Source organism: Scomber japonicus, chromosome 16 (genome assembly GCF_027409825.1).
Source record: "Scomber japonicus isolate fScoJap1 chromosome 16, fScoJap1.pri, whole genome shotgun sequence".
Classification (NCBI taxonomy): Eukaryota; Metazoa; Chordata; class Actinopteri; order Scombriformes; family Scombridae; genus Scomber; species Scomber japonicus.
In genome coordinates, this window is record NC_070593.1 from 5,755,246 (window position 1) to 5,767,605 (window position 12,360).

At 39.1% G+C, this 12,360-nt stretch overlaps 1 protein-coding gene across 1 annotated transcript; it reads left to right on the forward strand.

Moving 5' to 3' along the window:
- Positions 1-6,203: 6,203 nt before the first annotated feature.
- cfd (complement factor D (adipsin)) lies at positions 6,204-9,914 on the forward strand. Its single transcript, XM_053335506.1, has 5 exons — positions 6,204-6,343; positions 6,569-6,725; positions 7,170-7,311; positions 7,410-7,697; positions 9,462-9,914. Exons 1-5 carry the CDS (start codon positions 6,280-6,282, stop codon positions 9,636-9,638), a joined length of 828 nt encoding a protein of 275 aa, XP_053191481.1. The 5' UTR covers positions 6,204-6,279; the 3' UTR covers positions 9,639-9,914.
- Positions 9,915-12,360: the final 2,446 nt, after the last annotated feature.

Genomic DNA, 12,360 nt, shown 5'->3' on the forward strand with positions numbered 1-12,360 from the left:
ATTACGGCTGTTTCTTTCTTGTGTGTGTGTGTTGGCATCGATCATAATGATTGTTGAGCTGAGAGGTGATTTATTTCATCTCTATACGCGTCACATGAATGATGTGTAAACCACAAGTGTCAGGGTTAAAGGCCCAATTTGTATAATTTTTGAACACTTAAATTAAAGGTGTTCTCACTATTGCAGCCTTTCACTTGTAGATGAAATATATCTCCATGTTGTAACTTTTCACAGATGTTAAAAAAAAATTATAGGAGTATTTAATTTTCATTCTGTAATTATAAATATTACCGATCCAAATAAGCATTTAACAACATCACTTTTAAGATGTGGTAGTTGTTTTAGCTTTAGGCGTTGTATAAAAAGGCCTGTTAATCAATTGGGAAGTGATTGCAGGTTCAAGCCCTTTATTTGTAATACTGGCATTACACAATCCTTTTGTGTGCATTGGGATTACTGATGGACCTTTATACAGATCTGACAAAAGTGTTTATTCACTACAGGAGAGAGATTCTACTAGACTGTATTTTTGTATTTGTAAACTTCTTGGTTGTCTGTATGATGCAAATTGTGGTAAACCAAGAATTTAAACTCATTGGATGTGAAAAAGACAAACTAACACAGAGACTGAGTGATTGATTGATGGATAGAAAGCTTCCCAGACAGCCTGACAGGCGTGCTGACTCAGTGTCTGAGAATGAGAAACTCAGTGAGTGAGGTAGGGGAGAGAGAGAGAGAGAGAGAGAGAGAGAGAGAGAGAGAGAGAGAATAATGTAATTTAGAAAACATAAAGTGGAAAATGACTAATTCACCTCTGATAACTGGTGCAGTGCCAGACCACACACAGGGATGAACAGATATGGATGTCTACACACACACACACACACACACACACACACACACACACACACACACACACACACACACATGACATACACACACGCTGCATACCTGGCTGGGTGGGCTCGGTTGCTCGAGGCTGCAGATGTAGCGTTAACCTCTCTCCATGGCAACAACAAAAAAAAAGCTCAGGTGACAATTAAGTCTCATGCAGCGCAGTGAAGCAATCATGAAATCATAATAATATCAAATTAAATAAATCCCAAATGCATGGTCAGAATTTAAAAATCTATGAATTATAAGATGTAGTGAAGAAATAGCTTTAAATGTTGTTTTATGAATGACTCAGATATGATGTTTTATGAATGACTCAGAGATGCTGCGTACTCTGTTTTACAGAAAATGTTTTTGTAACTAAATTAACTCATCATCATCTAGGTGGATACAGATGTCTTTGTCAGTTTTAACCTATAATTTCTAGTTATTATGTTCTTCCTGACTTGTAATTGTCAGTATATGAGTCATGAGTTAATTGACGAGGAGCACAAAAATCTTGAGAAAAATCCTGCACACGTATTATTTCCCCACTTTAGAGTAATGATCATCGACAAGTCAAACCCCAAAATACGTTACAGTAAGAAAGGAAACTCTTACGAAGCTTTTCTGTAATCTTAATTGTTATAATGAGTCTTATTCTGAGAAATAATCATAGTGACAAACAATTGGTAACCGTTTGGATCAATGAACCTTAAACTCATTCAGGTTTCAACATGATAGGAGATTTATTCATTTATCATTTAAATAAGTTTATTCAATTCATTTTTTCATATTCACAATTTAAATACAATTCACTTTCAAGGTAAGAAACTCTATTGTTACTGTATATGTTCTCATCTTCGTGTACTACTCAGTTGTGACCTGCAGAGGGCAGTGTAGGTCCACAGTTATAGTAACTTCATTCCTGCAAGAAAGAGTCAAATCTGTGAAGTCCTCATTCTCTAAACTGAGTCCTTATATTCACAGACTTTAACCCTCCTGTCGTCCTCCCGGGTCAAATTGACCCGTCTCTTTTGACTGTTCCTTCTTCCCTCTTTCTTTAATTTTCCTTCCTTCTTCCCCTCCTCCCCTCTTTCTTTGCTCCCTCCTCCTTCCATCCTTCCTTCCTTCCTCCTTTCCTTCCTCCCTCCCTCCTTACTCCTTTCCTTCCTCCTTTCCTCCCTCCCTCCTTACTCCTTTCCTTCCTTTCTTCCTTCCTTCCTTCCTTCCTTCCTTCCTTCTCTCCTAAATTCCTTCCTCTTTTTGTATTTACTCCTTTCCTTCCTTCCTCCCTTCCTTCCTTCCTCCCTTCCTTCCTTCCTTCCTTCCTTCCTTCCTTCCTTCCTTCCTTCTCTCCTTACTTCCTTCCTCTTTTCCTCCTTACTCCTTTCCTTCCTTCCTCCTGTCCTTCCTTCTGTCCTTCCTTGACCTGAGGACAACAGGAGGGTTAAGCTAAAGTAGAAAAGAACATGCAACTAACACCGTAACACACAGTATATATTGTATGTGGTATCTGGAGTATGACAATGATGCTGGAAAAGCTTTATTTTACTGGTAGTTCCCTAATCATTTCCTAGGAAGCTTCCCGGAAAGGACTGTGTAACTTGATACTAACACAGAAAATGTTTGTTCAGCAGCCTACATGTCCAATTAGTGAATCACATCCCCCCTGATGTTCTAAAAAACTTCACCTCCCATGGTAGCTTGCACTTACCCCCCAAAGTGAAGCTCAAATCGACCCATGCCAAAGGGTTTGGCATACCCCCCGCCCCCCTGCAGCTCTAAAAAACTTCACTTTGGAGCTTTACCATCACTGTAAATGTGCAGATGGTAGCTTGGACTTAAACTGTGGTAATTCCCTAATAATTTCCCAGGAAGCTTCCCGGAAAGGACTGTGTAACTTGATACTAACACAGAAAGGGTTTGTTTAGCAGCCTACATGTCCAATTAATGAATCACAATTATAACGTAACATAAAGGACCAGACTTCATCTATAAGAAGGCACCAATTCAATATACATGAATGTTAAGGTTTTTAATAATAGATGAAGATTGAAGGAGTTTTTGCTTGTTTTGCTGTTTAAATGAAGCACTTCTCAATTAGAAACTGAAATCTTCCCAGACTGAGTGACTGAGTGTGATATTTCTCAACAGGATTATTCTGTCCAAACACCAGAGAATGTGAACTGCAGCTAAATAAACATTTATCAGATCTGCTGTTGGAGACAGAAATACATTCACGCAGTGCTGAGCTCTGTGTGACGAGAACAAACAGTTTCTCTGGTAGAGTCACACTACACTGATGCTACTGATGAGACTGATGCTAAAAGACAAAAGGAAGTAATGATGTCATTTGTGTCTATGGTTGAACTCTAATATAAATTTGTAAAGAGGAAAATATTTTAGAAAGGGTTAATGATATATTTAAAGACTAAACTACCTTCTTTACCAGCTGAGCTAACAGACTAGTTATTTCTGAGTCTTATCAGCTCTCACACAGAGAACAAAGAGATTCAATTCCTGATATGCTAACATTCGCCTCACTTTTTAAAAAAAAAGTTTTTTCACATAACGAGGTGATTATTCTGCAGATTCCTGCTTTAGTCTGATCATTTCTCTCTCTGGCTGTTTGTTCATTAGTGTTGTAGATGTAGATAATGTTATAGCATCGCCGAGAAGAACACTGAGAAAGAAGATGATAAAGTGGGACTGAAATAAGGAGTTTAACCCTTGTGTCGTCCTCCCGGGTCAAATTGACTCCGTCTGTTTTGACTGTTCCTTCTTACCTTCCTTCTTTCCTGCCTCCCTCATTTTCTCTTTCTTTCCTCCCCATGATCTTGCTTCTTTCCTCTTTCCTTTTTCCTTCCTTCCTCCCTGCTTTCCTTCCATCCTTTCCTTTCCTCCCTTCCTTCCTTCCTCTCTCCCTTCCTTCCTCCCTCCTTTCCTTCCTTCTTCCCCCCTTCCTTCCTTGACTCGAGGACAACAGGAGGGTTAAGAGACACAAGTGTCCAAAAAACAATGAGAAAACACAGGTAGACGATGGATAAATGTGGTATTAATGCAAACAAAATAAAAAAATCTAGATAAAACAAAAACAAAGAAAACACTAAAAAAACTGATTGAAATCATTCACAACTGCAAAGACCCTGATCTTTTTCATTCTCAGCAAAGAGCCTACTGAAGACACTTCCCATCCATATTCCTGAGCAATGTGCATCAGTATTATTTAAATGCTGAAATAGTAAATGCATATAAATAAATGGTGTGGTGCAGAAGTTAGTCTAATTGTTTAAAGTGTCAAATGGAAGTTTCTTGGTTCTTGGTTCTTGGTTCTTGGTTCTTGGTTCTTGGTTGGACTATAATGCAAAAAAAAGTGATTTCTTTTCTTGCTTCACTGCCTGAGTTTAGAGCTTTATGAGATGGATCATCCCTCACACAGATAATACGTCCATATTATCACAAAATTGGCCAAATTTCGTGCCGGCATCATGGCTGAAATGACTCTAATCTGAATCTGTGTTCTTTGGTGCTTCAGAGGGAGAGATGAGGTTCGCTCTCTGGATGATCTGAGGCCTCGGTGTAATATATAATCAATCTTTTTTCACCTTTCTAATGAAGTCTGGAGGGGTGATGGGGGGCGGGGGGGTTGTCTCTTATGTGGTTTTGTTCGTGTCTGGCTTTCTTCTCTTTGTCACACAGTGTTGAAGATAAGACAGTGAAGAATTCCCTCATATCACCTCTGCTCAGGTTCCTCTGCATCGGTCGGGTATATTCACAGTGGATGAGACTATGAGACTAGACAGACTGACACTTTAACCCCAACTTGTTCAAGTCACAGTCAGAATCTAATTTGTGATTGTGAGCCATGGAAGGCATCATATTCATGCACACTGTGGACTGAGGACTAAGATTTTGAAAATAAAATGTTCATACTTTCCTTTTCATAACTTCCAATAAGTTTTTCTACAAATCACTCAGATGTTTGATTTGCATTATTGATGATTTACATGTTGATCTAACACTTACATCTGTCTTAGCCGTCTTTCTTAACCCTCCTGTTGTCCTCAGGTCAAGGAAGGACAGAAGGAAGGACAGGAGGAAGGAAGGAAAGGAGTAAGGAGGGGGGAGGAAAGAAGGAAAGAAGGAAGGAAGGAAGGAAGGAAGGAAAGGAGTAAGGACGAAAAGAGGAAGGAATTTAGGAGAGAAAGAAGGGAGGAAGGAAAGGAGGAAGGAAAGGAGTAAGGACGAAAAGAGGAAGGAAAGGAGGAATGGAGGAAGTTAAGAAGGAAGGAAGGAAGAAAGGAGGAAGGAAAGAAGGAAGGAAAGGAGTAAGGACGAAAAGAGGAAGGAAGGAGGAAGGAAGGAAGGAAGGAAGGAAGGAAGGAAGGAAGGAAGGAAAGGAGGAAGAAAGGAAAGAAGGAAGGAAAGGAGTAAGGAGGGAGTAAGGAAGGAAGGAGGAGGAAGCAAAGAAAGAGGGAAGAAGGAAGGAAAGAAGGAACAGTCAAAATTGATTGCAGTTAAAGATGTAAATGTTACTGTGCTTATTTTCTGCAGTTAGAATAATGTCAATCTGTATCAGCCTGTTTTTTACACTTTCAATGTTATTCTATATTTTACACTATCATCTAAGGCATCCTGAATAATCTGTGAAGGTATTCTGTCTCATTGTTTACCAGATTGTGTGAATGTACTGAATGAAGTGTTTGTTGTACTAGAACGTACAGTACAGTGCGTTGGACAAGTTTATCTCCTGTAATTGCAAAATATGTTATGGTTTATAGTTTTCCCTTTCTCCAGATTGGCCATGGTTGATGTTTTCCTGCTGCAGTTACGGGAAGAAAAGAAGAAGATAGTGTCCTCCTCCTCCTCGTCCTCCTACTCTTCCTCCTGTGAGTGTTTTGTTAAGTGCATGAGGTTCAGGAGAGGTTCATCCAAATCTTAGCATTATGCAACTTGTCATTAAAGTGCACAATAAATATAAGCTCTCCGTACTGTATGTGTCAAGATCAATATAAAAATCAAATACAGATGTCCATACAGATGCTTTCCAACATCTGTTTTTTTATGCAAATACATGATTGCTTCTGATCTAAACCCTGCCCAGATGTGAAAAATACAAAGGAAGATAGAGTAGCAGAGTTTAATGTATGGTATTTGTTCATCTGGACTAAAAGACATACTGAGAAATACCTCAACATATACAATAGGAAATAAAATATGCCAAATTACATAATATTCAGTTTCCTGTTTTTCATCCCAGGGAACAAGGACAGGAGGATTGTCAACCCCCCACTCACTTGTGTCTTGCACCATATCTACTTAATTTATGACTCTTCTTCTTCTTTCAAGTGGAAGCCTTTAAAACACCAGAGCTGCTGGCTTTGCTCAACTTAAACCAACATCATGGTGTCAGAGAGAGAAGTGCTCGTGGCTGCTGCTGTGGTTGTTTTTGCCCTCATTTCACAGAGTAAGTTTATTTATTTCTAATATTTTATCCATTTTATCTACTTATCGATTAGCCTAGATTTCTATTTTGCAGCTTCTATTTAATTGAATGCTTATAATTGCATTGGATTTAACACTACTCCATTATTGCTTTGTTCCTTCTGGTGTGTAATACTTATTGTGTGTGTTGTCAGAAATGTTGAAATAGCTCTTTGCATTTTGAACATTGTGTGTGTTGATCATTCAGGTGAGGGCATAATTGGTGGCAGAGAGGTAGTTCCACACTCTCGGCCCTACATGGCGTCCATCCAGAAACCAGAAGGGGAGACAATGAAACATGAGTGTGGAGGGTTTGTGATTGCTGATCAGTGGGTGATGACTGCAGTTCACTGTATGCCAACAGGGTGAGGCTACGCTTTCCAAAATAAAAGATGAATATAGTTTGTAACAATGGAAAAATCTTGTATATTTCACTCCAGACAAGACTTCAATCATTTTATAGGATGTGTAGAAAGTGGGGGGTTTTTTTGGTCAAGTTTATTCCCACATGTGATTCTAATTAATATTTATTTTATAGAAAAGGACTGTTGTGTTATTATGTAATGGCATGTTTTGAGGATTAAAGCATTTTGCTAAGTGTCTTTTATATGTTCTCTTTTAACGTTTTCTTTTTCTTTTTCTTTTTTTTAATTTTTTTTTAAATTTTCACATTTATTTTTATTTATTTTTATTTTATTTTCTGCTCTGTAGCACTTTGAGATTGTTGAAATGTAAAGTGCAATACAAATGAAATGTATTATTATTATATTATTATTCAATAATGTGATAAGGTAATGCTCTTTTCACAGACCAGAAGGAAGGAGAGTAGTGTTGGGTCTCCATTCTCTGAGTGAAGATGAAGAAACCAAGCAAACCTTTGACATTTTGGAACTTCACAATCATCCAGATTTCAACCCGTTAAATTACGACAACGACATCGCTTTAATTAAAGTAAGTTTTGTGTAATTTATCAATGGCACAATATTGTTATGTTTTTGGAAAAATGAAATGAAACAGTCACCTCTGGATTTTCTTTGTGATTTCTGCAGTTGGATCATCCATTTAACAGCTCTGTAGCGGTCCGTGCTGTGGAGTACCTGCGATCGGGCGGCACTAACCCAACCACCAATGAAGAGGTCGAAACAGCCGGTTGGGGTTCCTATGACAACCTGGGGTCCAGACCTGACAAGCTGAAAGAGGTTGTCATAGAGATGGTCAGCTCAAACCGATGCAGACGCAGTGACTACTTTGGCAGGAAGTTCACGGGTAACATGATGTGTGCACACAAAGTATGCGACGGTGACGATTGTGAAGTGAAGAATGAAGACAGCTGTGATGTAAGTAGGAGATCTTTCTCTTTTAGTAAATGGAAATGTTGAAATTGTTCCCTTCCTTCCTTCCTTCCTTCCTTCCTTCCTTTCTTCCTTCCTTCCTTCCTTCCGTCTGTCCTCCCTCCCTCCCTCCTTCTCTCTTTCTTTCCTCCCTCCATCCCCTTTTCTTCCTTCCTTCTGTCCTTCCTTCCTCTCTTTCTTTTCTCTGTCCTTCTTTCCTTCCTTCTTTCCTTCCTTCCTTCCTTCCTTCCTTCCTTCATTCCTTCCTTCCTTCCTTCATTCATTCCTTCCTTCCTTCCTTCCTCCCTTCCTTCCTTCCTCCCTCCTTTCCTTCCTTCTTCCTCCCTTCCTTCTTTCCTCCATCCTTCCTTCTTTCCTCTGTCCTTTCATTCCTTCCTTTCATTCCTCCCTCCCTCCCTTCCTCCCTCCTTCCTTCCTTCCTTCCTCCTTTCCTTCCTTCTTCTTCCCTTCCTTCTTCTTCCCTTCCTTCTTTCCTCCATCCTTTCTTCCTTCCTTTCATTCCTTCCTTCCTCCCTAATTTCCTTCCTTCTTCCTCCCTTCCTTCCTTCCTTCCTTCCTCCGTCCTTTCTTCCTTCCTTTCATTCCTTCCTTTCATCCCTTCCTTTCATTCCTCCCTTCCTCCCTCCTTCCTTCCTCCCTCCTTTCCTTCCTTCCTCCCTCCTCCCTCCCTCCTTTCCTTCCTTCTTCCTCCCTTCCTTCCTTGACTCGAGGACAACAGGAGGGTTAAATACTTCTGAATAACATCTGAACCATTCCAGTTTACAGTATAAAGGTATATACAGTATAGGAATGAGCCTGTATGAACATGTACTACCAGTCATCTGTGGATGTCAGTGTTGGTCTGATCCAGGCTGGATTTTGTTAACAACTCTCTGATGAGGAGTGTTACGAAATTTGGTGCAGATATCCGTGGTTCCCATGTGATTCATCCTGCTTTGTTAATCTCCTGACATTTCCACTATGAGGATGACATTTGTTACTTTGAGTGAAATGACTCAAGAGCAATTCAGTTGAATGTCATACAATCTGGTACACACACATTCATGTCCCAGATGAACCATAATCATTTTTGGTGATCCCTTGTCTTTTCATCTAGCACCATCCGCAGTTCATCCTTTTTTAACCTAAGCTGGTGAACATGATAAACATCAGAGTGAAAGCATTGTCATGTGAGCCTGTTAGCACGCTGATGTTAAATACAGCCTCATTCTTTGACTCTTACATTCTTTGCATTGTGACCTGATATCTCATGGATGTGTGAAGTTGTTTTCAATAGCCTGAGTTACCTTTCACTTTCAGACGTCACTTGTTGACAGCTGGAGTCACCATTGCATTTGTCACTTTCAGGTTTAAATACTGTCACTTCCTGTTTAAATCCAGGTTAAAAACACTTCTCTTCTCCTGTGCTTATGATTGAGCTTTTTTAAAGCACTTTAAATTTTAATCTTTCATTTGCACTCTATGTCCTTTTAATGATTTTAAAGCAAATCAATAGTTTATGGTGCAATCTTATATTTAATGCCCTATTCTTTCTATTTTTCTGCACTTTATTTTTATTTTTTATTATTATGGGTGGGAGGGTTTAATTTTTATTTCTCAAATTGAATTTTTTTTTTGTTTCCAATTCTTACTGTTAAATGTTTGTTTTATGTAAAGCACATTGAGTTGCCATTGTGTATGAAATGTGCTATATAAATAAAGCTGCCTTGCCTTTAAGCCTATTCTGCATGTTTTCTAATTGTCTTTCAGGGTGACTCTGGAGGTCCTCTGATTTACAAAGGTGTTGCAGTGGGCATCACCTCCAATGGAGGGAAGAAGTGTGGCCAACTTAAGAAGCCTGGGGTTTACACCATTATCTCACACTACACTCCGTGGATTGTTGGCTTGGCGGGTGTGCCGGACTCTGTAGAAGACCAGAGCACCTAAATACAGAAGGATGGAAGCTATAGTATAGCATTCAAGCTTTCAAAACAGCCCTGCCAAATAGCTGCAGCTGAGTCACTCATACTTCAAGGATACAGGACTCTTACAGTTATGCTATGATGGGAGAAAACTAGGTCAAATTTATAGCTAGTGTTTGGCTTTGGAGACAGGCTTCTTGTATGATTAACATTTTTCAAATACATGCACAAATAACCACAATAATATATTTCACATCATTTTTTATCAAATCACTTCAATCAATAAAAAAAGTCACATCCAGATGGTATGTCTGTCTTGATTTGTTTAGTATATTTCAACAATGAGTGTCAGATTCAGCATAAGCAAAAGAGATAGAAAGACTATAATGAATTGAAAGATGAGCAGTGATATAAAGCAGATTATCTACAAATAACAAAATTCATGATTTATATGTTACATAACAAGACAGTGGAGTATAGTGATTTACAAGCCGAGGAGAAATAATATAAATGTCACTGATTACAACAAGCAAAGCTCATAAATTTATCAGATACGTCTTCGCACCAAATGGGGGAAAGTCCAAAAGTAAATCAAATCTGCAGCTGTACTTTTTCTTTGCCTCCCTCTCTGCTCTGTTAGGATAAACATAGTTATGAATGATTTCTGCTGTGACCTGCTGTTCTCTTGAGTTTGGAAAATCCTTACAGCTCTATGCAAAATGAAATAATAATGACGCTTACTGGCTGTATTTGGTTGAACATTAAGCTTAATTTTTAAATAATAGAATGTGATTTGCATTTAATGAATATGAATGCATTCATTATATAATCTAATATATGTATAGAAAAATTGGTTGATTTAATTGCAAGGATTTGATACTAAATCTTTGAATCTCCAAGTTCCCCTATTTAGCATTTCTAAGCAGGATTTAATACATTTACACTACTAGTTGTAAGTAGATATAAGTTTTTATAACCAGATGTTGGCATATAAACAGATAATGAATGACGATAATCAGTAGTAAAAATTGTAATAATATATGTCTGACCAATTCTGTAAAGTAATAAACACTTAAAATGTCCTGAACTTAATGTATTAGATGTTGATATACTGCTCAAAAGTGCTGAATAGGGGGATTTCAAGTAAAGTGTTAAGACAGCATCTAAAGGCAGTACATTTTCAGTGTTATTCAATCCAATACAAAATCCATGCAGTTAAAGATCATTCCAAACTGCTGAATCAACACTTCTCTAACACAATCTCAACAAAATCTAACTTTCGGAGCGGCTTCAAAGAAATAATGTTAATTGCAGGAATGTTGTATCACAGGCCTGTTTGAATAGATTTGCAAAAGACAATTAAACACAATAAATGCAACCCGGTATGAGTATAAAGAAATCAGTTATTTCTAAGCAAGCAGTTTTGTTCCAGCCCCCCCTCTTGAATCACTTTCTTCCTCTCCTGCAGCTCCTGTGCAGTAAATCTCACTGAGTAGGAGTGTCCTCCATGTGATGCAGCCAGTTTGATGATTCCTGAGAGCAGGTCTTTCACCTGAGAGTAGCTTAGGGCATTTTGGGACTTTGCAACATCCAGCTCATAATAACGGCTTCCACACTTCCTGACGAGGTCCTGCAGGCTAGCATGGGCTCCCGCCACATAGTCATGGATCCTCTGAGACCTGTGCTGGTTGTCGTCAATGTGAATGAAGAGGATGATAGCGTGCTCTGCAAACTCTCGTCCGAAGATCTTCTGCAGGTACCACAACATCTCACTCTCGCCCTGGGTGAAGTGCCCCACCTGGAGCACCACCAGGAAGACGTGGGGTCCTGGAAGGGAGAGAGCAAGGCAGTCCTTCACCAGCTCCAGGTTCTCCACCCAGTCTTCGTCCCACAACTCGGGTGTGTCCACCAGGATGAATCGCCTCCCTTCTGCCAACACCTTTTTTCTCTCACAAGCCACAGTTGGCTGAGGGGGTTCATGGCTGGACACATTAATTGGGTATTGATTACCTGCTCTCTCTAGAATTAGGTTTAGAGCAGAAGATTTCCCGCTGCCAGACAGACCCAACAGGACCACTGATATCTTCTTTGTTCCATCGTCTAAAAGCCACACACACACACACACAAAAGAAAAAAGAAAGGATTCTGGCTGTTAGAGAGCAATTTAAGTAAAAATAAAAACATGAAATATTTAAACAGAAGGAAGAAAATAAGATCACCCACTGACTTGTAAAGCTGGCTAAGAAGCATTTGTACTGTATTTATTACCCTTAATTAAACCATTGGTGATTTGCCCTGTTGTGGGTTACAGCATGAATATGTTATGACCACAAACAAAACATCAGATTATGCACACTGTATGAGACCAGTGATGTCATTGTGTAATATCACCACCTAGTGGGAGAAGCTGCTGCATCCGAATATCTTCTCTCAAAAAAATTTTTCAAACAAACTCAAGGATCTTTTTCTAAAACTTGTTCTAGAAAAATCAAACGGTCCTGATCTAGAAACCACTGTGTTGTACTATATATATTTGAGCAGATAAACAGTAAAATCAGGAGTACAAGAAAAACAGGATCTCCTTTTTCCTTAACCCTCCTGGAAAAAAGGGAAGAAGAAGTAAAGGAGGAAGAAGGAAGAAAGGAAGGAAGGAAGGAAGGAAGGAACGGGGAAGACATAAAGAAGGAAGAAGGAAGGAATGAAGGAAGGAAGGAAGGAAGGAAGGGAGGAAGAAGGGAGGAAAGGAG